This window comes from Choloepus didactylus, chromosome 8 (assembly GCF_015220235.1).
Source record: "Choloepus didactylus isolate mChoDid1 chromosome 8, mChoDid1.pri, whole genome shotgun sequence".
In the NCBI taxonomy this organism is placed as follows: Eukaryota; Metazoa; Chordata; class Mammalia; order Pilosa; family Megalonychidae; genus Choloepus; species Choloepus didactylus.
In genome coordinates, this window is record NC_051314.1 from 98416931 (window position 1) to 98441366 (window position 24436).

The 24436-nt window shown below is 37.2% G+C and overlaps 1 protein-coding gene across 3 annotated transcripts in view; it reads left to right on the forward strand.

Annotated features, from left to right (window-relative positions):
- The window catches only part of CPNE8 (copine 8), a 252147-nt gene that overhangs the window by 211076 nt on the left and 16635 nt on the right, over positions 1-24436 (forward strand). For all 3 annotated transcript variants that reach the window (XM_037845646.1, XM_037845647.1, XM_037845648.1), the window contains 3 exons: positions 227-408; positions 14369-14496; positions 23587-23689. In XM_037845646.1, coding sequence (XP_037701574.1) covers positions 227-408; positions 14369-14496; positions 23587-23689 — 413 coding nt within the window. The remainder of the gene's footprint in view (positions 1-226; positions 409-14368; positions 14497-23586; positions 23690-24436) is intronic.

Consider the following 24436-nt stretch of genomic DNA (forward strand, 5'->3'; position numbering starts at 1 on the left):
TGTGGCATACCTTTGGGAAACTTCCTACATGGGTGATATAATGTAATAAATATTTCTAAATTAATGTCCATCCGAAAGAAAGCGTTTGACAAACTATGGATATAGGCAGAAAGACAAAATTTTAAACATTTGCATTCTGAAATAAACATCAGGGAAAAATATTGTCAAAATAAAAATACATCTTTAGCCCTCTTACTAATGTTTGAAATATTTTCTTTGTCATCAGGCAACCCCGCACAGCCCACTTCTCTGCACTACATGAATCCTTACCAACTGAACGCGTATGGTATGGCACTAAAGGCAGTGGGAGAAATTGTTCAAGATTATGACAGTGATAAAATGTTCCCAGCTTTAGGTTTTGGTGCGAAACTGCCTCCAGATGGAAGGATATCACATGAATTTGCTTTGGTAAGAATATATCTCACGGATTATTTTTTAAAATAATTGTAAAATTATTTTTAAAAAGTTTTTGAAAAAATTAATACATTGGATCTTTTAAAATTCCTTTGCTGCATACACTTTAATCATTTATGAACTAAGCGTTTGTGACTGTAGACTCAGCCCAGGGTTGGTAACTGATTGACTTAGAGGTGTGATTTTTATGGGAAAGAAAGCTAAATAGATTAGCAATAAATCTACCTAAAGTTCATCTAGTTTATAAATAGGGGGCTCTTTTCTGGGTATCTGTTGCTGTATAACAAACCTTAGAGGCATTAAAACAACACTGTTTCATGATGCTCATGATTTGTGGATCAGGATTCAAGCAGAGTGTAGTGGAAACGATTTGTTTCTTCTTTGCGATCGCTAAGGCTCTCCTGAGGTGGAGTGAAAGGCTGGGATTATTTGACTAAAGAAATATATCTGGGGCTTCAATTCTAGCTGCCACCTGGATTCCTCCGTTCTTCTCCATGTCCCGTCTACGGGGTAGGATGTCCCCTGAGGTGGCTTCTTCACTCATTTCTGGTGCCAGAGTTGAGATGGCTAAAACAGCTGGGGCTGGCCAGATACCTCCCCCTCTGTCTCTGCTTATGGCCTGCTTGTAGTTATCACGGGCTTCATCGCAATATGGTGGTCTCAGGATGGTTAGATTTCTTACACAGCAGCCAGCTTCCCCAGAAGTGAATATTCCAAAAGTCCAGGCAAAAGCTGCCAGGCCTATCCTTAAATCCCCAGAATGTTACTTCTGCCACATTCTGTTAGTCAAGCAGGTTACTGAGGCCTCTCAGTAGGAAGAATATCAAAGAATCTGTGGCTATCTTTAATCTACCATCTTTTTATATGTCATTGCTTTCCAGATTTAAAGGGCAAGTTAGGGCTAGAATTAATTTTATCATGGTAAAGCAATAATTATGGCTGTAATTAATTATGATTTCAATACAAAGGAGTAGCTATGGCTAAAACCAGTATTTCTCTAGTTATTAAATTTACATAGATCTACTTCATATTGTATGAATGCAGATAACGTGTTACATTCCACCTTCAAAATAAACCCTCTATAGATAAGGCCAGTCAGCTTTACTCTCACTTGTACTTTCTAATGAAATAATGGGAAAATCTATATGGGAATGGTTAGCTATCATTATAGGGAAAAAGAAAAAGCTAACAGAAGTGCCTACCTACATGTTGTAGAAGATAAACTCTCCTTTCCCCAATATTTTTGTAGGTCTTCATTTGTTGTTTTTATTCTTATTATAGAAGCAATGCATGATAATTACAGGGAATTTCTCTAAACTTCTACAAACAAAATAGGCTAATATAAATAAGACTATCATTTACTGAGTAATTACTGAGTATCAAGCCAAGTGTTTTACTCTCATTTTACATAATCTTCATTAAAATTCCTATATGGTAAATATGTTGTGGCTGATACAATGTAGCACTCTAGCAAGTGCTACTGATACTGAATCTAATGGGATATTTGTCCCTCCCAGGAATTGTATAATTGAGCATCAGAGGCTCAGAGGTTAACCAGGGTTTCAAAGGACAGGACTTGAACCCAGGTCAGACTTATTTGAGAATCTATGCTGTTAACCATGACTAAATCACACTTTATAAAAATACCAACAATCCTACTTCTCAGAGACATGCTTTATTAACACTATGATATAGATACTTCCAGAAGCTTTTGTATGATTAGATTTCATCATTCTTAAATATATTATAAGAGCAGTGACTTTACATTTTTATTCCTCCACTTCTTGCTTTTCTATTTCGTCACCCACACGATTTCAGGAAAGGTTGCTGGAGGGTTTAAATCTTTCTTTCATGAAATAATCCACGTGACATACCCTCAATATCATATAAAAATGACTGTCTATTGAGATTTTGTTGTGTCTTAGAGAATTAAAATCGCTCAGAAACTTATAAGTGCATGAAAATCACTCATGTGATCCTAAGTATTAAGTGCTTCAGGAAAAAGGTCATGAGCTATTTTAAGGCCTAAGAAATGGAATAATTATTTTAAACTCAGTGAGGTTTATTAAGTTTCTCTTCACCCTTCTGTATGTTCTTTTTTTCCCTTTCTTTATTCCTCTAATTCTTTCCTCTGCTTTTCCCACCTCCACATTTATCCTTTGTTACCAGACCTTTGCAATTATCTGCTGCTATGGAAGAAATTTTTTTAATATCTGCACCTTATACTGTTCTTTGAACCCAACTCAAATATTTACAGTATAGAGATCATACCCCCTTTAAATCTATGAAAATGGTCTCCCAAATTGATGGAAAGAATGACGATGGTGATGATAATAATGCTTCAACTTTAATATTATCCAATGATTACATTACTTTGTTTTCAAAGCATTTTTGTTTTCTTGGGTAAGAGAGACAAGGGTTTAGGTAGGTCTTCAATGAGATCATATTTGATCTGCTTCTCAAAGTACTCTGCACAAACTTCACCCTAAATCACTGCTATAAATATCTGCAGACACTGAAAATGGCAAAATGCAAAAACCTCATCTCTGGAAGTTAATGTACTATCTAATGTTAACATATGCTCATGTTGACATGGTCCTTAGCTTTCCTGTCACATAGCAGTGCACTTGGGTGGCCTCTCCTGGGTTCCTTGACTTCTGGCTTCTGGTGACATTCTATGGCTTTCTCTCTGTGTGTGGCCTTCCCTTTAAATCGTTCAGTAGGATTAAGAACCATCCTGATTCAGTTGGGCCACACGTTAACTGAAGTAACCTCATCTAAAGGTCCTGTTTACCAGGGTTTCACATCCACAGAAATGATTAAGTTTGAGAACATGTTTTCCTCTGGGTTACAGAGCTCTAAGCCATTCTAATGGGCATGTGGTCCTTAAAAGAAGGCAGTCTGTGTTGATGAGTAGAGAAATACTATACTTGTCCATGTGATTTCTCCTACTAAAGCACTCCCATACTTTTAACTTATTTGGCAACTGTAGAAATCTATGCAATTTAAATATCTGTGTCTTTTCTTCCAGCTAGACTCCGACAATTTATTGAGCAAGTGTTTGTAACACTGCAGTATACATGAAATAGATGCCCAATAGTTTTGTTTTGTTTTTTGTTTTAAAAAAGGAAAGATGCTGTCATAGCTTTTCCCCACACTAAGCAATCTCTGAGCAGCAACAAATACATTTCAAAGAGTAGAGCAACAGCCTTTAAGACCTCTTCAGCATCTTGTCTGCTTCTTAGTCCTACTGATGAGGGCTGTATAGGCTATGGTCAGCCACGGAGAATGTAGGCTTCTTGTCCAGAACTGAACCTAATTCCTGGCACAGTCCCCCAGGGAGCCGCAGGGAGGGTAGACTCCGTGAATGCCAGCCGTCCATCCCTACTGAAGACTGTATGGTGAGACTATGGCTCATTAACAGTTTTGTTCTATGGTTTCCTACAAATTGACATTCATTACTCTGTAAATGGAAAAAGTATTAATTAAAAGGGAAATATAAAATATGGCATCCACTGCCCTCTTCATGAATAAATGGCAAAGTGGAATGCACTTGTTTTCAAAAACATCCTGTTTCACTTCTGTGCTAGATCCACACATAAGCACATTCTAATTTATGTTAACAAGCAAAAGCTGATTTCCTGAATCATAATTTCCAGAAATGAGTTTTGCAATAGACTTAAAAATTATTTTGATAACTAGTTGAAACTTTGTCATTAAGAAAATCGAATTTTAATAGCTATAAAATATTTAAAATAATCCTCATATTAATACAGAAGACATACAGAAAGGAATACATAATTTTAAGTACTAATGTCATCCAAATGTGAGATGAAATCTTAGAGCAATTTATTATTATATTAGCATGAATTCAGAAATCAGTGCTTTAAACATTGGAATAGAACATCCAATGTTTATCTTTCTACTATGAAAACGGAAGAAAATAAGGACCTTGTAATTTCAATTCCAGAGGAATAGAGGAAATATAGGTTCATAAAAATATAAATCCCCAATCAAAATGTTGAAATACCCATCAAAAAGCAGCTCAGAGCTATCTTGGTTTATAATTGTTCCCTTAATGGGTAATGAGTTTTAATTTTAATTAGCTTCATACCTTATCAAGGGAAAGGAACAACATAAAATCTTATTTAAAGGACAGTTAAATAGATCAAAACCAACCATTAACTGCTTCCTGCTAAACAAACTCTCCTTTTTAATTTCAGTTAATTCATGTAAACAATTTTATAATATAGAGATCTTTGGATTATTTTTACATTTTAAAAATTTTACATGAGGTTTTAAATTAAAAGTTCAAAAAAGACAAATAAAAGGAAAAGATGGCATAAAGCCCTCTCTCACAAATGACAGAAGTTGAGTGATCAGTAACACCTGGCTTAGTTTCCTATGAAATACTGGGTTTAGGATTTCATAACAGTGTGTAATTGTGGTGGTTAAGAGTCTGAGCTCTGATGTAAGACGAGTTCAAATCTTCATTCTTCCACTTGTGTTGTGTGACCTTGGAAACGGTATCTAACCCCTCAGTTACTCAGTTTCTTCATCTGTAAAGTGGGGTTTACATTTTATCTGTATTTTAGGTTTACTTTAAAAATTGTATATATGTAAAAAACTTGCTTTGTAGAATTCTACAAGTATTAGTTATAATTGCCAGTCACCTGTGATTATTCAGGTAACTTATATGCTAAAGTGATTGCTAACTATGTTTAAATATGGTTACTGTCTCCAGTGTTGTAAAATGATTGCCCACCTTCAAGAGATGGAGGCCTAATTCTCCTGTCCTGGATTGTGGGCTGGACTTAGGGACTTGCTTCTAATAAATAAATTAAACTGGAAGCAGTGGTGTGCAGTTTCCAAGAGTAGGCACAAAAGGCATTGGGGGGAGGCGGGGCAAGATGGCAGACTGGTGAGCTGTATGTTTTAGTTACTCCTCCAGGAAAGTAGGTAAAAAGCCAGGAACTGCGTGGACTGGACACCACAGAGCAATCTGTCTTTGGGCATACTTCATACAACACTCATGAAAACGTGGAACTGCTGAGATCACCGAAATCTGTAAGTTTTTGCGGCCAGGGGACCCGCGCCCCTCCCTGCCAGGCTCAGTCCCGGGGGAGGAGGGGCTGTCAGCTCCAGGAAGGAGAAGGGAGAATTGCAGTGGCTGCTCTCATCGGAAACTCATTCTACTGATTCAAACTCCAACCATAGATAGACTGAGGCCAGACACCAGAGACTCTGAGAGCAGCCAGCCCAGCAGAGAGGAGACGGGCATAGAAGGAAAACAACACGAGAAGCTCCAAAGTAAAAGCAGAGGATTTTTGGAGTTCTGGTGAACACAGAAAGGGGAAGGGCGGAGATCAGGCCTTGAGGCGCATATGCAAATCCCGAAGCAAGGCTGATCTCTCCGCCCAGGGCACCTTTCCTTAATGGCCCTGGTTGCTTTGTCTATTAGCATTTCAATAACCCATTAGATCTCTGAGGAGGGCCGTTTTTTTTTTTTTTTTTTTTTTTTTTTTTTTTTAAATCCTTTTTGCTTTTTCTAAAACAATTACTCTAAGAAGCTCAATACAGAAAGCTTCAAAGAATTGAAATTTGGGCACGTCAAGTCAAGAGCAGAAATAAGAGAGCTCTGAGACAAAAGGCAATAATCCAGTGGCTGAGAAAATTCACTAAACAACACAACTTCCCAAGAAAAGGGGGGTGTCCGCTCACAGCCACCATCCTGGTGGACAGGAAACACTCCTGCCCATCGCCAGCCCCATAGCCCAGAGCTGCCCCAGACAACCCAGTGTGACGGAAGTGCTTCAAATAACAGGCACACACCACAAAACTGGGCGTGGACATTAGCCTTCCCTGCAACCTCAGCTGAATGTCCCAGAGCTGGGAAGGGGGAGCAGTGTGAATTAACAGAGCCCCATTCAGCCATCATTTGAGCAGACTGGGAGCCTCCCAACACAGCCCAGCAGCCCAGAACTGCCCTGGGGGGACGGCACTCACCTGTGACATAGCACAGTCATCCCTCAACAGAGGACCCGGGGTGCACAGCCTGGAAGAGGGGCCCACTTGCAAGTCTCAGGAGCCATACGCCAATACCAAAGTCTTGTGGGTCAGTGGCAGAGACAAACTGTGGCAGGACTGAACTGAAGGATTAGACTATTGCAGTAGCTTTAAAACTCTAGGATCATCAGGGAGATTTGATTGTTAGGGCCACCCCCCCTCCCCGACTGCCCAGAAACACGCCCCACATACAGGGCAGGCAACACCAACTACACACGCAAGCTTGGGACACCAATTGGGCCCCACAAGACTCACTCCCCCACTCACCAAAAAGGCTAAGCAGGGGAGATCTGGCTTGTGGAGAACAGGTGGCTCGTGGACGCCACCTGCTGGTTAGTTAGAGAAAGTGTACTCCACGAAGCTGTAGATCTGATAAATTAGAGATAAGGACTTCAACTGGTCTACAAACCCTAAAAGAACCCTATCAAGGACAGCAAATGCCACGAGGCCAAAAACAACAGAAAATTATAAAGCATATGAAAAAACCAGACGATATGGATAACCCAAGCCCAAGCACCCAAATCAAAAGACCAGAAGAGACACACCTAGAGCAGCTACTCAAAGAACTAAAGATGAACAATGAGACCCTAGTAAGGGATATGAAGGAAATCAAGAAGACCCTAGAAGAGCATAAAGAAGACATTGCAAGACTAAATAAAAAAATGGATGATCTTATGGAAATTAAAGAAACTGTTGACCAAATTAAAAAGATTCTGGACACTCATAGTACAAGACTAGAGGAAGTTGAACAACGAATCAGTGACCTGGAAGATGACAGAATGGAAAATGAAAGCATAAAAGAAAGAATGGGGAAAAAAATTGAAAAACTCGAAATGGACCTCAGGGATATGATAGATAATATGAAGCGTCCAAATATAAGACTCATTGGTGTCCCAGAAGGGGAAGAAAAGGGTAAAGGTCTAGGAAGAGTATTCAAAGAAATTGTTGGGGAAAACTTCCCAAATCTTCTAAACAACATAAATACACAAATCATAAATGCTCAGCGAACTCCAAATAGAATAAATCCAAAAAAACCCACTCCGAGACATATACTGATCACACTGTCAAACATAGAAGAGAAGGAGCAAGTTCTGAAAGCAGCAAGAGAAAAGCAATTCACCACATACAAAGGAAACAGCATAAGACTAAGTAGTGACTACTCAGCAGCCACCATGGAGGCGAGAAGGCAATGGCACGATATATTTAAAATTCTGAGAGAGAGGAATTTCCAGCCAAGAATACTTTATCCAGCAAAGCTCTCCTTCAAATTTGAGGGAGAGCTTAAATTTTTCACAGACAAAGAAATGCTGAGAGAATTTGCTAACAAGAGACCTGCCCTACTGGAGATACTAAAGGGAGCCCTACAGACAGAGAAACAAAGACAGGACAGAGAGACTTGGAGAAAGGTTCAGTACTAAAGAGATTCGGTATGGGTACAATAAAGGATATTAATAGAGAGAGGGAAAAATATGGCAAACATAATCCAAAGGATAAGATGGCCGATTCAAGAAATGCCTTCACGGTTTTAACGTTGAATGTAAATGGATTAAACTCCCCAATTAAAAGATATAGATTCGCAGAATGGATCAAAAAAAATGAACCATCAATATGTTGCATACAAGAGACTCATCTTAGACACAGGGACACAAAGAAATTGAAAGTGAAAGGATGGAAAAAAATATTTCATGCAAGCTACAGCCAAAAGAAAGCAGGTGTAGCAATATTAATCTCAGATAAAATAGACTTCAAATGCAGGGATGTTTTGAGAGACAAAGAAGGCCACTACATACTAATAAAAGGGGCAATTCAGCAAGAAGAAATAACAATCGTAAATGTCTATGCACCCAATCAAGGTGCCACAAAATACATGAGAGAAACATTGGCAAAACTAAAGGAAGCAATTGATGTTTCCACAATAATTGTGGGAGACTTCAACACATCACTCTCTCCTATAGATAGATCAACCAGACAGAAGACCAATAAGGAAATTGAAAACCTAAACAATCTGATAAATGAATTAGATTTAACAGACATCTACAGGACATTACATCCCAAATCACCAGGATACACATACTTTTCTAGTGCTCACGGAACTTTCTCCAGAATAGATCATATGCTGGGACATAAAACAAGCCTCAATAAATTTAAAAAGATTGAAATTATTCAAAGCACATTCTCTGACCACAATGGAATACAATTAGAAGTCAATAACCATCAGAGACTTAGAAAATTCACAAATACCTGGAGGTTAAACAACACACTCCTAAACAATCAGTGGGTTAAAGAAGAAATAGCAAGAGAAATTGCTAAATATATAGAGACGAATGAAAATGAGAACACAACATACCAAAACCTATGGGATGCAGCAAAAGCAGTGCTAAGGGGGAAATTTATAGCACTAAACGCATATATTAAAAAGGAAGAAAGAGCCAAAATCAAAGAACTAATGGATCAACTGAAGAAGCTAGAAAATGAACAGCAAACCAATCCTAAACCAAGTAGAAGAAAAGAAATAACAAGGATTAAAGCAGAAATAAATGACATAGAGAACAAAAAAACAATAGAAAGGATAAATATCACCAAAAGTTGGTTCTTTGAGAAGATCAACAAGATTGACAAGCCCCTAGCTAGACTGACAAAATCAAAAAGAGAGAAGACCCATATAAACAAAATAATGAATGAAAAAGGTGACATAACTGCAGATCCTGAAGAAATTAAAAAAATTATAAGAGGATATTATGAACAACTGTATGGCAACAAACTGGATAATGTAGAAGAAATGGACAATTTCCTGGAAACATATGAACAACCTAGACTGACCAGAGAAGAAATAGAAGACCTCAACCAACCCATCACAAGCAAAGAGATCCAATCAGTCATCAAAAATCTTCCCACAAATAAATGCCCAGGGCCAGATGGCTTCACAGGGGAATTCTACCAAACTTTCCAGAAAGAACTGACACCAATCTTACTCAAACTCTTTCAAAACATTGAAAAAAATGGAACACTACCTAACTCATTTTATGAAGCTAACATCAATCTAATACCAAAACCAGGCAAAGATGCTACAAAAAAGGAAAACTACCGGCCAATCTCCCTAATGAATATAGATGCAAAAATCCTCAACAAAATACTTGCAAATCGAATCCAAAGACACATTAAAAAAATCATACACCATGACCAAGTGGGGTTCATTCCAGGCATGCAAGGATGGTTCAACATCAGAAAAACAATCAATGTATTACAACACATTAAAAACTCGAAAGGGAAAAATCAATTGATCATCTCAATAGATGCTGAAAAAGCATTTGACAAAATCCAACATCCCTTTTTGATAAAAACACTTCAAAAGGTAGGAATTGAAGGAAACTTCCTCAACATGATAAAGAGCATATATGAAAAACCCACAGCCAGCATAGTACTCAATGGTGAGAGACTGAAAGCCTTCCCTCTAAGATCAGGAACAAGACAAGGATGCCCGCTGTCACCACTGTTATTCAACATTGTGCTGGAAGTGCTAGCCAGGGCAATCCGGCAAGACAAAGAAATAAAAGGCATCCAAATTGGAAAAGAAGAAGTAAAACTGTCATTGTTTGCAGATGATATGATCTTATATCTAGAAAACCCTGAGAAATCAACGATACACCTACTAGAGCTAATAAACAAATTTAGCAAAGTAGCGGGATACAAGATTAATGCACATAAGTCAGTAATGTTTCTATATGCTAGAAATGAACAAACTGAAGAGACACTCAAGAAAAAGATACCATTTTCAATAGCAACTAAAAAAATCAAGTACCTAGGAATCAACTTAACCAAAGATGTAAAAGACCTATACAAAGAAAACTACATAACTCTACTAAAAGAAATAGAAGGGGACCTTAAAAGATGGAAAAATATTCCATGTTCATGGATAGGAAGGCTAAATGTCATTAAGATGTCAATTCTACCCAAACTCATCTACAGATTCAATGCAATCCCAATCAAAATTCCAACAACCTACTTTGCAGACTTGGAAAAGCTAGTTATCAAATTTATTTGGAAAGGGAAGATGCCTCGAATTGCTAAAGACACTCTAAAAAAGAAAAACGAAGTGGGAGGACTTACACTCCCTGACTTTGAAGCTTATTATAAAGCCACAGTTGCCAAGACAGCATGGTACTGGCACAAAGATAGACATATAGATCAATGGAATCGAATTGAGAATTCAGAGATAGACCCTCAGATCTATGGCCGACTGATCTTTGATAAGGCCCCCAAAGTCACCGAACTGAGCCATAATGGTCTTTTCAACAAATGGGGCTGGGAGAGTTGGATATCCATATCCAAAAGAATGAAAGAGGACCCCTACCTCACCCCCTACACAAAAATTAACTCAAAATGGACCAAAGATCTCAATATAAAAGAAAGTACCATAAAACTCCTAGAAGATAATGTAGGAAAACATCTTCAAGACCTTGTATTAGGAGGCCACTTCCTAGACTTTACACCCAAAGCACAAGCAACAAAAGAGAAAATAGATAAATGGGAACTCCTCAAGCTTAGAAGTTTCTGCACCTCAAAGGAATTTCTCAAAAAGGTAAAGAGGCAGCCAACTCAATGGGAAAAAATTTTTGGAAACCATGTATCTGACAAAAGACTGATATCTTGCATATACAAAGAAATCCTACAACTCAATGACAATAGTACAGACAGCCCAATTATAAAATGGGCAAAAGATATGAAAAGACAGTTCTCTGAAGAGGAAATACAAATGACCAAGAAACACATGAAAAAATGTTCAGCTTCACTAGCTATTAGAGAGATGCAAATTAAGACCACAATGAGATACCATCTAACACCGGTTAGAATGGCTGCCATTAAACAAACAGGAAACTACAAATGCTGGAGGGGATGTGGAGAAATTGGAACTCTTATTCATTGTTGGTGGGACTGTATAATGGTTCAGCCACTCTGGAAGTCAGTCTGGCAGTTCCTTAGAAAACTAGATATAGAGCTACCATTCGATCCAGCGATTGCACTCCTCGGTATATACCCGGAAGATCGGAAAGCAGTGACACGAACAGATATCTGCACGCCAATGTTCATAGCAGCATTATTCACAATTGCCAAGAGATGGAAACAACCCAAATGTCCTTCAACAGATGAGTGGATAAATAAAATGTGGTATATACACACGATGGAATACTACGCGGCAGTAAGAAGGAACGATCTGGTGAAACATATGACAACATGGATGAACCTTGAAGACATAATGCTGAGCGAAATAAGCCAGGCACAAAAAGAGAAATATTATATGCTACCACTAATGTGAACTTTGAAAAATGTAAAACAAATGGTTTATAATGTAGAATGTAGGGGAACTAGCAGTAGAGAGCAATTAAGGAAGGGGGAACAATAATCCAGGAAGAACAGATAAGCTATTTAACGTTCTGGGGATGCCCAGAAATGACTATGGTCTGTTAATTTCTGATGGTTGTAGTAGGAACAAGTTCACTGAAATGTTGCTATATTATGTAACTTTCTTGGGGTAAAGTAGGAACATGTTGGAAGTTAAGCAGTTATCTTAGGTTAGTTGTCTTTTTCTTACTCCCTTGCTATGGTCTCTTTGAAATGCTCTTTTATTGTATGTTTGTTTTCTTTTTAACTTTTTTTTTCATACAGGTGATTTGAAAAAAGAAGGGAAAGTTAAAAAAAAAAAAAAAAAAAAGAAAAAAGACAAACAAGGGGAAAAAAAAAAAAAAAAAAAAGATGTAGTGCCCCCTTGAGGAGCCTGTGGAGAATGCAGGGGTATTCGCCTACCCCACCTCCATGGTTGCTAACATGACCACAGACATAGGGGACTGGTGGTTTGATGGGTTGAGCCCTCTACCATAAGTTTTACCCTTGGGAAGATGGTTGCTGCAAAGGAGAGGCTAGGCCTCCCTGTATTTGTGCCTAAGAGTCTCCTCCTGAATGCCTCTTTGTTGCTCAGATGTGGCCCTCTCTCTCTGGCTAAGCCAACTTGAAAGGTGAAATCACTGCCCTCCCCCCTACGTGGGATCAGACACCCAGGGAAGTGAATCTCCCTGGCAACGTGGAATATGACTCCCAGGGAGGAATGTAGACCTGGCACCGTGGGACGGAGAACATCTTCTTGACCAAAAGGGGGATGTGAAAGGAAATGAAATAAGCTTCAGTGGCAGAGAGATTCCAAAAGGAGCCGAGAGGTCACTCTGGTGGGCACTCTTATGCACACTTTAGACAACCCTTTTTAGGTTCTAAAGAATTGGGGTAGCTGGTGGTGGATACCTGAAACTATCAAACTACAACCCAGAACCCATGAATCTCGAAGACAGTTGTATAAAAATGTAGCTTATGAGGGGTGACAATGGGATTGGGAAAGCCATAAGGACCAAACACCACTTTGTCTAGTTTATGGATGGATGTGTAGAAAAGTAGGGGAGGGAAACAGACAGACAAAGGTACCCAGTGTTCTTTTTTACTTCAATTGCTCTTTTTCACTCTAATTATTATTCTTGTTATTTTTGTGTGTGTGCTAATGAAGGTGTCAGGGATTGATTTAGGTGATGAATGTACAACTATGTAATGGTACTGTAAACAATCGAAAGTACAATTTGTTTTGTATGACTGCGTGGTATGTGAATATATCTCAATAAAATGATGATTTAAAAAAAAAAAAAAAAAAAAAAAAAAAAAAAAAAAAAGGCATTGGGGCTTCCTCCTCTACTGGAGCACTACCCTGGGGTAAGTTAGCTGCTGTGTTGTGAGAACACTGAAGCAGCCCTTAGAAGAGTCCCCATTAACCTCCCGTCAGTATCTCCATGTAAGTGGGCCATCCTGGAAGCAGATTCTCCAGCTCCAGTCAAGTCTTCCGATGCCTGCAGCCCGGGCCACCGTCTTGACTGTAACCTCAAGGAGAGACCCTGGGCCAGAACCACCCAGCTCAGCTTTTCTTAGATTCCTGACCCCCAGAAAGTATATGAGATAATATAGCTTAATGTTTTAATCCATAACTTTTGGACTAATTTGTTCGATAGCAATATATAACTAATACACTCTTTTTTTTGTATTTTCTGGAATCTAGACAAGGAGAATTAACCTTATAATGACAGAACTTTCAAGGTGTGAAAAAGCTAGACAAGGTTTCCAAGTTTAATATGGCCTGCCTGGGTGCCATCCCTAGAATTGGAGTTCTTAGAAGCTCCATTTCCTTGAAACAATATGGATATGTTCCTTTGATTCTTTTCCTTTTACTTTCTTTTGATATTTTTCACAACAAATTACATTCTTTCCCAGTCCTCCTTTGGTTGAGATGATCAGCGTTGGCCTGGAAGGTGATTTTTTTTTTTTTTTTTTTTTACATTTACCCTTCTATCAGTTAAAAGTGTTTGAATTGATACCACTTCTTTTTAATACAAGATCATTGTAGAAAAATTGGAAAACTCAGAATAATTTAAAGAACAAGATAAAAGTAATCAATTATTTAACTACCCGGAGATAACCACTATTAATATTTATTTTCAGGAATTTTTTATGTTCGCCTCCACACATACATAAACCTATGAAAAATTAAGACACTATTAATTATAGAACTTTAGGACATTCAGTTTCTCTTAAGATTGTTTAGAATATTCTTTCCTTTTTTGAAGAATGTGCATTTTTAATGATTGCACATTAAATCATATCATAACCTGTTAACTATGTAATATATTTTAATCTATTGTTGGTCACTTAATTTAGTATTTTTTTGCTATTATAAATATATAAATGAGTGTTCCTGCAAAAAAAATATTTATTAGGGTCAACATGTGTTATTCTTTTCTCTTTTTCAATTTATCTTCACAATCCTATTAATTTTCTATTTTCTTTTGCCTATTGTCTACAGAACGGGAACCCTCAAAACCCCTACTGTGATGGCATTGAGGGGGTCATGGAGGCTTATTATCGGAGTCTGAAATCTGTACAGCTGTATGGGCCAACCAACTTTGCTCCTGTAATTAATCACGTGGCAAGGTAAGTAGTGAATAGACAGGGTATTTTTTCTAGGTATGTTTTCATGGGCTACCATGAAATTATAACATCACTGTTAGCAAGACTTCACAAATAATTGTTTTCTTTCGTTGGGTCTCTAGAAAGTGAGGAAAAACATACACAATAGAAAGTGTCTCCATCAAGCTATTATGATACTTTAAGAACATTACATGAGACTCTCAAGTAAACAACCATTAGGTGTTTACATTAGGACCTGTCTTTTTTCAACCAAGGAAGATGTTTTCTTCTTTGGGAAAGCATCCATGAGAGCAATAACAAAATAGATTATGATCTCAACTTTGTAAATCATTCATGTCTAACATTACATTCCAAATAGCTTAATTCCAGTAACATGACCATTTGAGGCCTTTCAGTGATATTATAGGCCACATTGTTCTATCCTTTCTGAAATTAATATAGTAGCTAATTTTATGAAAATTCCCAGAGCTCTACCTGTATGTAATATATAGAGTTGCCATCAGAGTATAATTGCTTATAAATGTAAAAATTTATATACACATTACTTTTTCATTAATGTATGAATGACTTATATTCTACTTTTTGAAATCCCTAAAATTTGACTTGAACCTGCTGCAAGTTCTGTGAAACCCTGCCTTATTGTGAGATAATAAAATCTATGTAACTCTTATATCCTTCTGAATATGTAGCCAGAACATGAAAAAATACTGCATTACAGGTAGAATTTGAAGAAATAACTTGTAATTCTTAACTTTTCTTTACTCCTACTTCATGTCGTTTATCCAGTATGCCTTACAAACCACAGGGCTGTGTTTTCTTGGTCAGTATACCCATTACCATCCAAGCTTCTAGTTTTTATTTCTTCATTTTTATAGCCTTTTCCTGCTTTGTATTTTCTTCTCTTCTGAATGCAGAGTACTCACTAATTCTGATTACGTTAACAAAGTACAAAGGCAATGTGAAACCCAAGTTCTCTATTTGAAGGCTCTGGTGCTTTACCACCTTCCCTGTTGGATGTCACCAGCAATTTAAATGTGCTCTACTTTCCATTATCCAGGTCATGGACAAGATGCTAAAATACCTCACTCAGGGCTGACCCCTGTGGAACTCTACCTCAAGTTGACAGTGATACATTGATGGCCGTTCTCTGGGTGTGACACTTTCTATGCTTTTTCAAATGTTTTCATCCAAAATTCGTACTAAAATATGACTTTTACCTCTCAACCTTATATATACGCAACTAAACAACAACAAAAAAGGATTTCCATGAAATTAATGAAATTATACTTTTACCTTACATTCTTCCTTTATATCTATGAGATTGTATTGTTTTCCATTTTTAAAAAATTCAGGTTTTGGCCCACAAAATTGATTTCATGATCCACTATAGGTCATCACCTATAAGTTGAAAATCAGACTAGCTTATTTTACTAGCTTTTATAAAGGTAGTGTTATTTAAACTATATTAGTTTATTGATGAGTGTCAAGCAGAATCAAAAATCATAATAATACAAGATGAATTATGGTTAGCTTTTCCCTCACAAACTACCATACAAATCACTTTTTTCCAAAATTATAAGAGCAAGACGACATGACTTTTGTTAAAACTCTTGCTAGTTCTTATAAATGTTTTCATCTGTGCTTACCAATTAATTTTGTGTTTGTTTGTCCTGGTACATCTCAACCATAAAAGTTAGACTAATGGATATAAAATTTCTAAGTGCATTTCTATAAATAATTTAAAAATACTAGGCTGCATATAGTTCTATTGCCATTTTGTTTTTAAGTTTTGCCCAGCATTTTATAAATTCCAAATATCAGGGCAATTGCCAGCTAAAACTTACAGAAGTATTTGAAAACCAGTCATGATCTAGTAATTCTTTCTGGTAATTTTTTAAGTTAGAGAAAATAAGAAAAACAGTAAGAAATGGCTTTTAATCATCTTTTCCTTCCATTACATTAAGAAGTTCCCTGTATTCATCTCTTATTATAAGTTTAAGAAATGCCTTTATCCTTTTATCGTTGAGAGTTATGTTTAACTTAAGCTTTTTTGAGACAATTTGTCACATCTAATATTATCATCCAGAAAAGTCATCAACTAAAAACAAGCTACCATTTATTTCTATATCGAGAAAAGTACCATAGTTATGGTGTGCCTCTATTTATGTAAAACTGCTTCTATGTTTTTCCACTCTTTAAAGCATTTCTGTAGTACTTAGCACCATCATATAGGAGGTAAGTACTCAACAAATGATTTAAATGAATTCTGCCTATGTTAAGATAGTTATTCAAATTATTTTAGCAAACTTAAAAGCAAAAATACTTTTTTCTCTTTGCTTAATTTATTTTCCTTAAAAAGTCCATTTTTCTATATTAGTAAAAGCTTAGTCATTTATAATGGGTTTCCATAACCACTGTGAAGAATGCCTGTTTCTTTGGGGGGATCATAATGTTAAGCACATGCTTATTTTTAGAACTGAAACTTATATGATAAGACAATTTACCTTTGTTGAGGATAATATTAATGGAATGAGAATTTTGTGAAATGATCAGGATCTAAGGCATCAAATATGCAACATTTTAAAGTTTTAGTGGGTATTCTGAGATATTCCAGCCCCGTGTCTAAAATTTCTCACTTTCCCAGTCCTCTTTTCATAGAGTTGTCTAGGAGATAGCATTTCAAACAAAGTAAAAACCTACTAAAGATTGGTTGGTGCCTTTTCACAAATGTAAATCCAGACACTTTAGCTTGGCATTCTGGAACCTCCAGTATTCAATACTACTCATCCACCCAACCTCATTTCCCTCTACATTCCCCCAAATGCAGTGTACTTCAGTCACATGGGATCACTATGTCATCTGGTCTATGGATTCATTCCACTTACTAATTTGATCCTACACCATTGTTATATGTAGATCTTTTCCACATTGAAGGCAGGAACTGTGACTTAATCTTCTGTATATCTTAATCTTAATCTTATATATATCTCCAGTAATATAGAACACAATACTTTGTATATACTGAAAGCCTGTTTTGTTTAACTGAATATTGTTTAATGAATGCCATACATTATGAGTACATTTTAATAAGTACATTATGAGTACATTTAATAAGTTACAATATAAACTAAAGAAACTGTTAAATGATAATGCCTAGTCGTCTTATTGGTCCCAGGAAAATGTGATTGATACCTACCAAAAGAAAGTCATGTATTACTATCATGTTGCAAATTGAAAACAAAATCATAGAAATTTTTAGTTTCATAGTTTTAGAAAGTCACTGCTGAGGTACTTGTCTGGGAGTAATACTGGGTTTAGTTTAATACCATAATGGTTAAAATGTTAGCTAAAATAATTTCCCTTCCGGATATGAACTTATTTGTATACCTAATGCCTGTAACACTATTTTGGAATCTTATGAATTAATAACAGTAGGAATTCTTTCTTTTAATCTTAACAACTCTAGGAGGTGAAAGTAGTGTTATTATTACGATTTTACTGATGGCAAATGCATATTTAGGTGGCCATTTGTAATGGAGCTAAAATTCCAGCCAGCACACTCTGACTCTGAGTCAGTGTGCTGAGAAGTCTGGCTTCCTTAAACCTTTTTATCTCTAACGTGGAGGTAAAGACACACAAAAGAAAGTGCAGGGAAACTACTTATCTTTGTGTATACAGATAGACACTTAATTACATGACCAAAAGTAATTTCAGGTGACAACTCAATAACTTAAAAATTACTATGGAACTTCATACTGAAACATTTAAATTTGTCCCTTTATTCAGTATAAGAGAGATGTAATCCATTGTGTAAATCATAATTAAACTTCTTAAATAAATCATTCCTGAGTTAGTATCTCATCTTGTCTTCTTCCCCTCTCTACTCCTGAGAACTAATAATGAGCTGAATGAGTATTCCACACATCTATGCCAACCACTTATGAATTTCTATAAGAACAATTTGAGAAATTGCTTTGATAGGGATTCAAAAGAAATGCATTTGAATTCCACCACCTGGACAAAGATGAAACCTCTCCCTCGGATTTGTCGTCATAATATTAAAGTATAAATTATAGATTGGCTATATTTTTAAAAAGTCAGCTCACTGGCTTTTAATAAAAAGAGCTTTAATTATTCAATTTACAAAAGGATTTATCAGATTCCTTTAAGAAGCTAGCTTCTCTAATACCTTTAAAATATAATTTGTACCTGTAAGTCTATATTCAAAGTGTCCCCTCTGGTAGACTGGGTTCAGATAGCTTTTACTTTCTATTTCATACATTTCTGTGGCATTTTGATTATTTTAAATATAAACATATATTTTTAAAATAAAAGGCAGAATTAGAAATAATGGCAATACAAAATATGATTTGGGTTGAAATTTAGATTTACTTACAAAGTACAACAATATGCCAGTGCATACAACAAATGCTACAGAAACAGTGAGTAGTATAAAAAGATTCTTCTATGATGCTGATGGTGATAAAGACTACAATAAATTAAAAAGGTCTTTTGTAAAATGTAATTTATTTTCAAATTAAATATGGGTAGCAGTAGTGAATGTCACAAAGTAAGCGCATGTATCTTTCTAAAACATTAATTTTCCTTACTGCTAAGAAATATAAAGCATGAATAAAAGCACATGTATATTATAAAGCAAAATACAATGTTCCCATGGATTTTTAAAGTAAAACAAAAAACTACAGAGAAATTCCAAGTCTATGATGAGCTGTTTCAGACTCTATCCCCATGTCTCTTGGTGGTGGAATATATTCTCCTCTTCTCTTAGGTATATCTGGTGAATCAAAAGAAACTCAGACATTTAAGCCACTTAAAGTGTATTTTAGGTGACTGCATATTAAACTTTCTGAATTGTTTTTGAATCTGATAAAAATTTGCCATCTTTGAGAGCAGCATTTGATAAGAAAAACATGAAGCCATACTGTTTTGCTCATAGAAGCTTTTCTCTATTTATAGTCTTCTATTAATCACCTGAAATATAAAATGTTATTATATTTGTGTATAGTCAGTAGCAAATATGTTTTCCCTCAAATAATGCGTAATTTAAAAATTAAAATGAATTCCTGAGGGAGATTGTCAGGCTTCTTTTCTAAAACAACAACAAAAATTAAATACAGAATAGAAGACTAGGTTCACGTCAGCTTTGGATTGTTTATTGGTTTTATTTCCTTAATGTACAGGATTAACGGTTCAATATTGTGGGATAATTTTGACCATATCCTGTGGAAACAGTTCAGCAATATCCCTACAGGCTGTGAACTTGCCACGTATCCACTTCATCAATCTATAAAATTACCAGCCATTTTATTAGCAGCATGAAAAATGATTGGTGTCTATAAACTATTAGAAAGTTGTAAACAATGTTCTTGTTCACGTGACTGCTAATTCTGCTGTCCAAAAAGTAAGTTGTGCCCTGACGTACTATGCTGTTGGCCTATCATCTGTTCAAACTGGATCCCTCAGGATCATTCAGATCATAAAAGAATTTTATTGGCCAATCAATGAGTTTTCTTAAACCCCATTTCTCTGTGATCTATTTGGTAATTGTTGGAAATGTAGAATAAGGTCTTGTTTACTATTGTATCTCCTAATAGCTCCATGATGCATCTCCATAATGCTTTTTCATTACTGGGCATATTGCATAACTGTCTGTACTAGGAATCATAAAAGTTGTCCTTTGGAGAATTTAATCTGGATACCTAGAGTTTAGAACACTATATGAAAAGGGGAAGTATAATAAAATATGACATGTTCATAAAACTTCCCTCAAAAAGACTATCATTTGATGAGAATTCTAAAAAATTCCTTTGGGGGCTAGAATATGTTGTAATTACATTCCTAATATTTGTCCTGGTTTCTTATAATTCTCCTTCCCATCTTTCACTGACTTAATGTTTTAAGAACTTAAAGAACTCTATGTTGAGTACCATACTTGTAGTTTTATTAATTCATTCAACAATACAAAAGTGTTAGTATTATCTCCATTTAAAAGGTAAGAAAATAAAGTTCAGAGAGCTTAAGTACTTTGCTGAAGGTCATACACATAGTAGGTTGCTTATCCAGGATAAGTCTGTTTCCAAAATTCACGTTCATTCCTCTGTGCTAAACAGACTCTTAACAAGTTTGCCTTTAATTAGTGAATGGACTTCTTAGGCAACCAAGTATTGCATATGTGCCAGTTTGAAACTGTTATGGACCTCAGAAGAACCATGATCTTTTAATTGAATCCTGTTGGGTGGAACCTTTTCATTGTTTCCATGGAGATGTGACCCTGCCTGTGCCTGGTGGGTCTTAAGAGAGCTCATGGAGAGAAGGAGCTCAGAGATGCTGAGAGAGACATTTTGGGGATAAGCTAAGAGCTGATGCAGACCCAGACATTGAAGATGCTACAGTAAGAGAAGTCGTCCAAAGTTTGCCCTGGAGAAGCTAAGAGAGAACCCCCAGAAGCTTAAAGAGAAATGCCCTGGGAGAAAAAGCATGTATGCACAGAAGCTGAGAGAGAGAAGCTAATAGAGACAGAAGCCCAGAGAGATTTTGAAGAAAACCAGAACTTGGGAGCAAAGGACCAGCAAGCGCCAGCCACATGCCTTCCCAGCTGACAGAGGTGTTACGGATCACAGTGGCCTTTCTTCAGCGAAGGTATCCTCTTGTTGATGCCTTAGTTTGGACACTTTTATGGCCTTAGGACTGTAAACTTGTAACCTAATAAATCCCCTTTATAAAAGCCAGTCCGTTTCTGGTGTTTTGCATAATGGCAGCATTAGCAAACTGGAACAGATTTTGGTACCAGACAAGTGGAGTGCTGCTGAGTTTGCAAATACCAAACATGTTAGAACAGCTTTTTAAATGGATAAGCGGAAGATTCTGGAAGAATTGTGAGGAGCTTGATAATAAAGGCCTAGACTGCTTTGAAGAGGCTGTTGGTAGAAATATGTGCTGTAAAGATACTTCTGATGAGGCCTTAAACAGAAATGATGACTGTGTCATTGCCAACTGCAAGAAAGGCGATCCTTGTTTTAACAAGTGGTGGAGAATTTGGCAAAGTTGAGTTCTGGTGTCGGATGGAAGGCAGAATTTGAAAGCGATGAGCTGGGATGCTTACCTGAAGAGATCTCCAAACTAAATATGGAAAATGCAGCCTGGCTTCTCCTTGCAGCTTATGTTAAAATGTGAGAGGAAAGACACAAGCTGAGAACGAATTCTGGGGTATAAAAAAGCAGAAATTGATGGTCTGGAAAATTCTGGGCTTCCAGAAAGTGAGATACCAGAGGCTAGTGCACCATGTGAGGATTTAATGAAATCTGGAACCAGCCAGCCATTTCAGTGCAAGCCAGGATTGGAGAAGGAGATATCCAGAAAGGATTTGTGGAAAGTCCTATTGTCTGATGGTTTTGATCCCTGTATGCTGCATGCTAAGCCAACAAAAGTTTTTTGTGAGATCTGTATAAACAGAACCACTGCCAGTCTGGACTAAAAGGGACACAAAAAGGGACAGATTGAAGGAAAAATTTCTTCAAAGGCCAAACCATGGAAGCCCAGGTCTGAATCTGAGAAATTTGAGGCCAGGAGAACAGACACACCCATACATGTGAAGAAGGTGAATTTTCCCCAGAGGCAGAGGGCAGGCCCTCTGCCTTGATGTTCAGTAAGAGTGCAGCCATCCCAGGCCTCAGAGAGGGTGGAGCATATTTGCCAAGGATTTGGGAGAACCTGGTCACTACCCCACTGTTCTGAAGGGGTTGAGCATGTGCCCCGGAGATGGAAGAGAGTCTGGGTGCCACCCCTATGTGTAACGAGGGTAGAGCCAAGAACAAGGTGGGCTCCACAATTGAGTGGATATGTTGGAGTAATCATCCCAGTGTTTGCAGGGAAGGCCCTTGGAAAGGGTGGGACTCCCGCTCTCTCAAGCCCCAAGGATAAAACATGATTCTATAAATGACTCTCAGACTTTGAAATCTAATGAAGTATGCCCTCCAGGTTTTAGGACTTGTTTTTGTCCTGTGAACCCTGTTTTCCTTTCAGTTTCTCCCTATGGCAATAAGAATGTTTAGCCTATAACTCTCCCTCCTTTGTTTACTGGAAGCAGAAAACTTGTTCTCCCTCCTTTGTTTACTGGAAGCAGGTAACTTGTTCTGAGTTTCACAGGTCCACAGCTGGAGGAGAATGTTGCCTTAGGACAAACCACAACTGTAAATGATTTTGATAAGACTTTGTACTTACCTATATTGTGATGGAATGAATATATTTTTGCATTTGGAAAGAGCATGTCTTTCTGGAGACCAGGGGGTGGATTGTGCCAGTTTGAAGCTGTTATGGACCCTAGAAGAGCCATGATCCTTTTATTTAATTTTGTTGGTTAATTGTTTCCATGGAGATTCGACCCTGCCCATGCCAGGTGGGTCTTAATTAGATCACTGGGGTCCTTTAAGAGAACACACAGAAAGAGAATGAACTCAGAGATGCTGAGAGAGACATTTTGGAGAGAAGCTAAGAGTTGACATAGACCCAAATGCTTGGAGATGCTAAGCTATGAGATGAAGCCCCAAGTTTGCCCTGGAGAAGCTAAGAGAGGAAGGACCTGCAGACACTTACAGAAAAATGCCCTGGGAGAACAAGCATGGATGCACAGGAACTGAGAGAGAGAAGCTAAGAGAAACAGAAGCCCAGAGACATTTTGGATAAAGGCATTTTGAAACCAGAACTGAGGAGCAAAGGAACACAGTTGCTAGGTACATGCCTTCCCAGCTGACAGAGGTTTTCTGGATGCCATTGGCCTTTCTTCAGTGAAGGTATCCTCTTGTTGATGCCTTAGTTTGGACACCTTTATGGCCTTAGGACTGTAGCCTAAATAAATCCCCTTTATAAAAGCCAAACCATTTCTGGTATCTTGCATAATGGCAGCTTTAGCAAACCAGAAGAGCGTATGATAGACTTCTAGTACATGTTTAAAAATTTTGAGATTCAAAGTTTTGTTGAGCATTCCATATTGTATTTAGCAACCATCACATAGAAGGAGTGTTTTGTTTTTTTTTTTGTTTTTCTGACAGTTCTTACCTTTTCACTGCCTTTCAGGTATGCTTCGTCTGTAAAAGATGGCTCCCAGTATTTTGTGCTCCTGATTGTAACAGATGGTGTTATCTCAGACATGGCTCAAACCAAGGAGTCCATAGTTAACGTGAGTAGAGGTCATTCAGTTTTGTGCTAGTAAAGTGACGGCATGGTGCTTCTTATATATTGAGTCTACTTTAATTGACTTAAGAGTGAAATTAAATGTTCACACCTTTGCAGTGGATTGTATCCTTAACTTTATCCAGACCAACTCACCCTCATCTGGACTATTGAAGTGTTAGAGGACCAGGCTGAGAGCTATAGATAGTTGTGTCAAAATTCTTTCCTTTAAAATATTAAATAGCATCGTCTTCATGTGCATATGTGGGCGTGGTTAACTTCTGTTAGTTCAATCTACTTATACAGAATTTTTTTTAATTTAATTTTATTTTGAAATAAATTCAATCTTACAGGAACAGTTGCAAAAACAGTACAGACCCCATACACAGACCTCCATCATACCCCGAACCTCCTCCTCCGATACCCTGATCCACCACCTTTAACATCCTGTCACACCACCATTTCTTTCTTTCCCTTCCTCTCTCCCTCCCCCCTCCCTATCTATCATCCATCATCTATTGCTCTGTCCTCTGAACATATGAGAGCAAGCTGCACGTATCTTTGAACAAACAATATAATTCACATATACCTTTCCCATGGACAAGAATATTCTTTTATGCAATTTCATTAAGCGCAGCTAAGAAGTTCAAGAAATTCAACATTGATACAAAGCTTACATTCTATATTTCCTTTTTTTTTTTCCTTATGTCCCATCTGTGTCCCTTTCAGCCTCGCCTCCTCCATCCTCAGATCC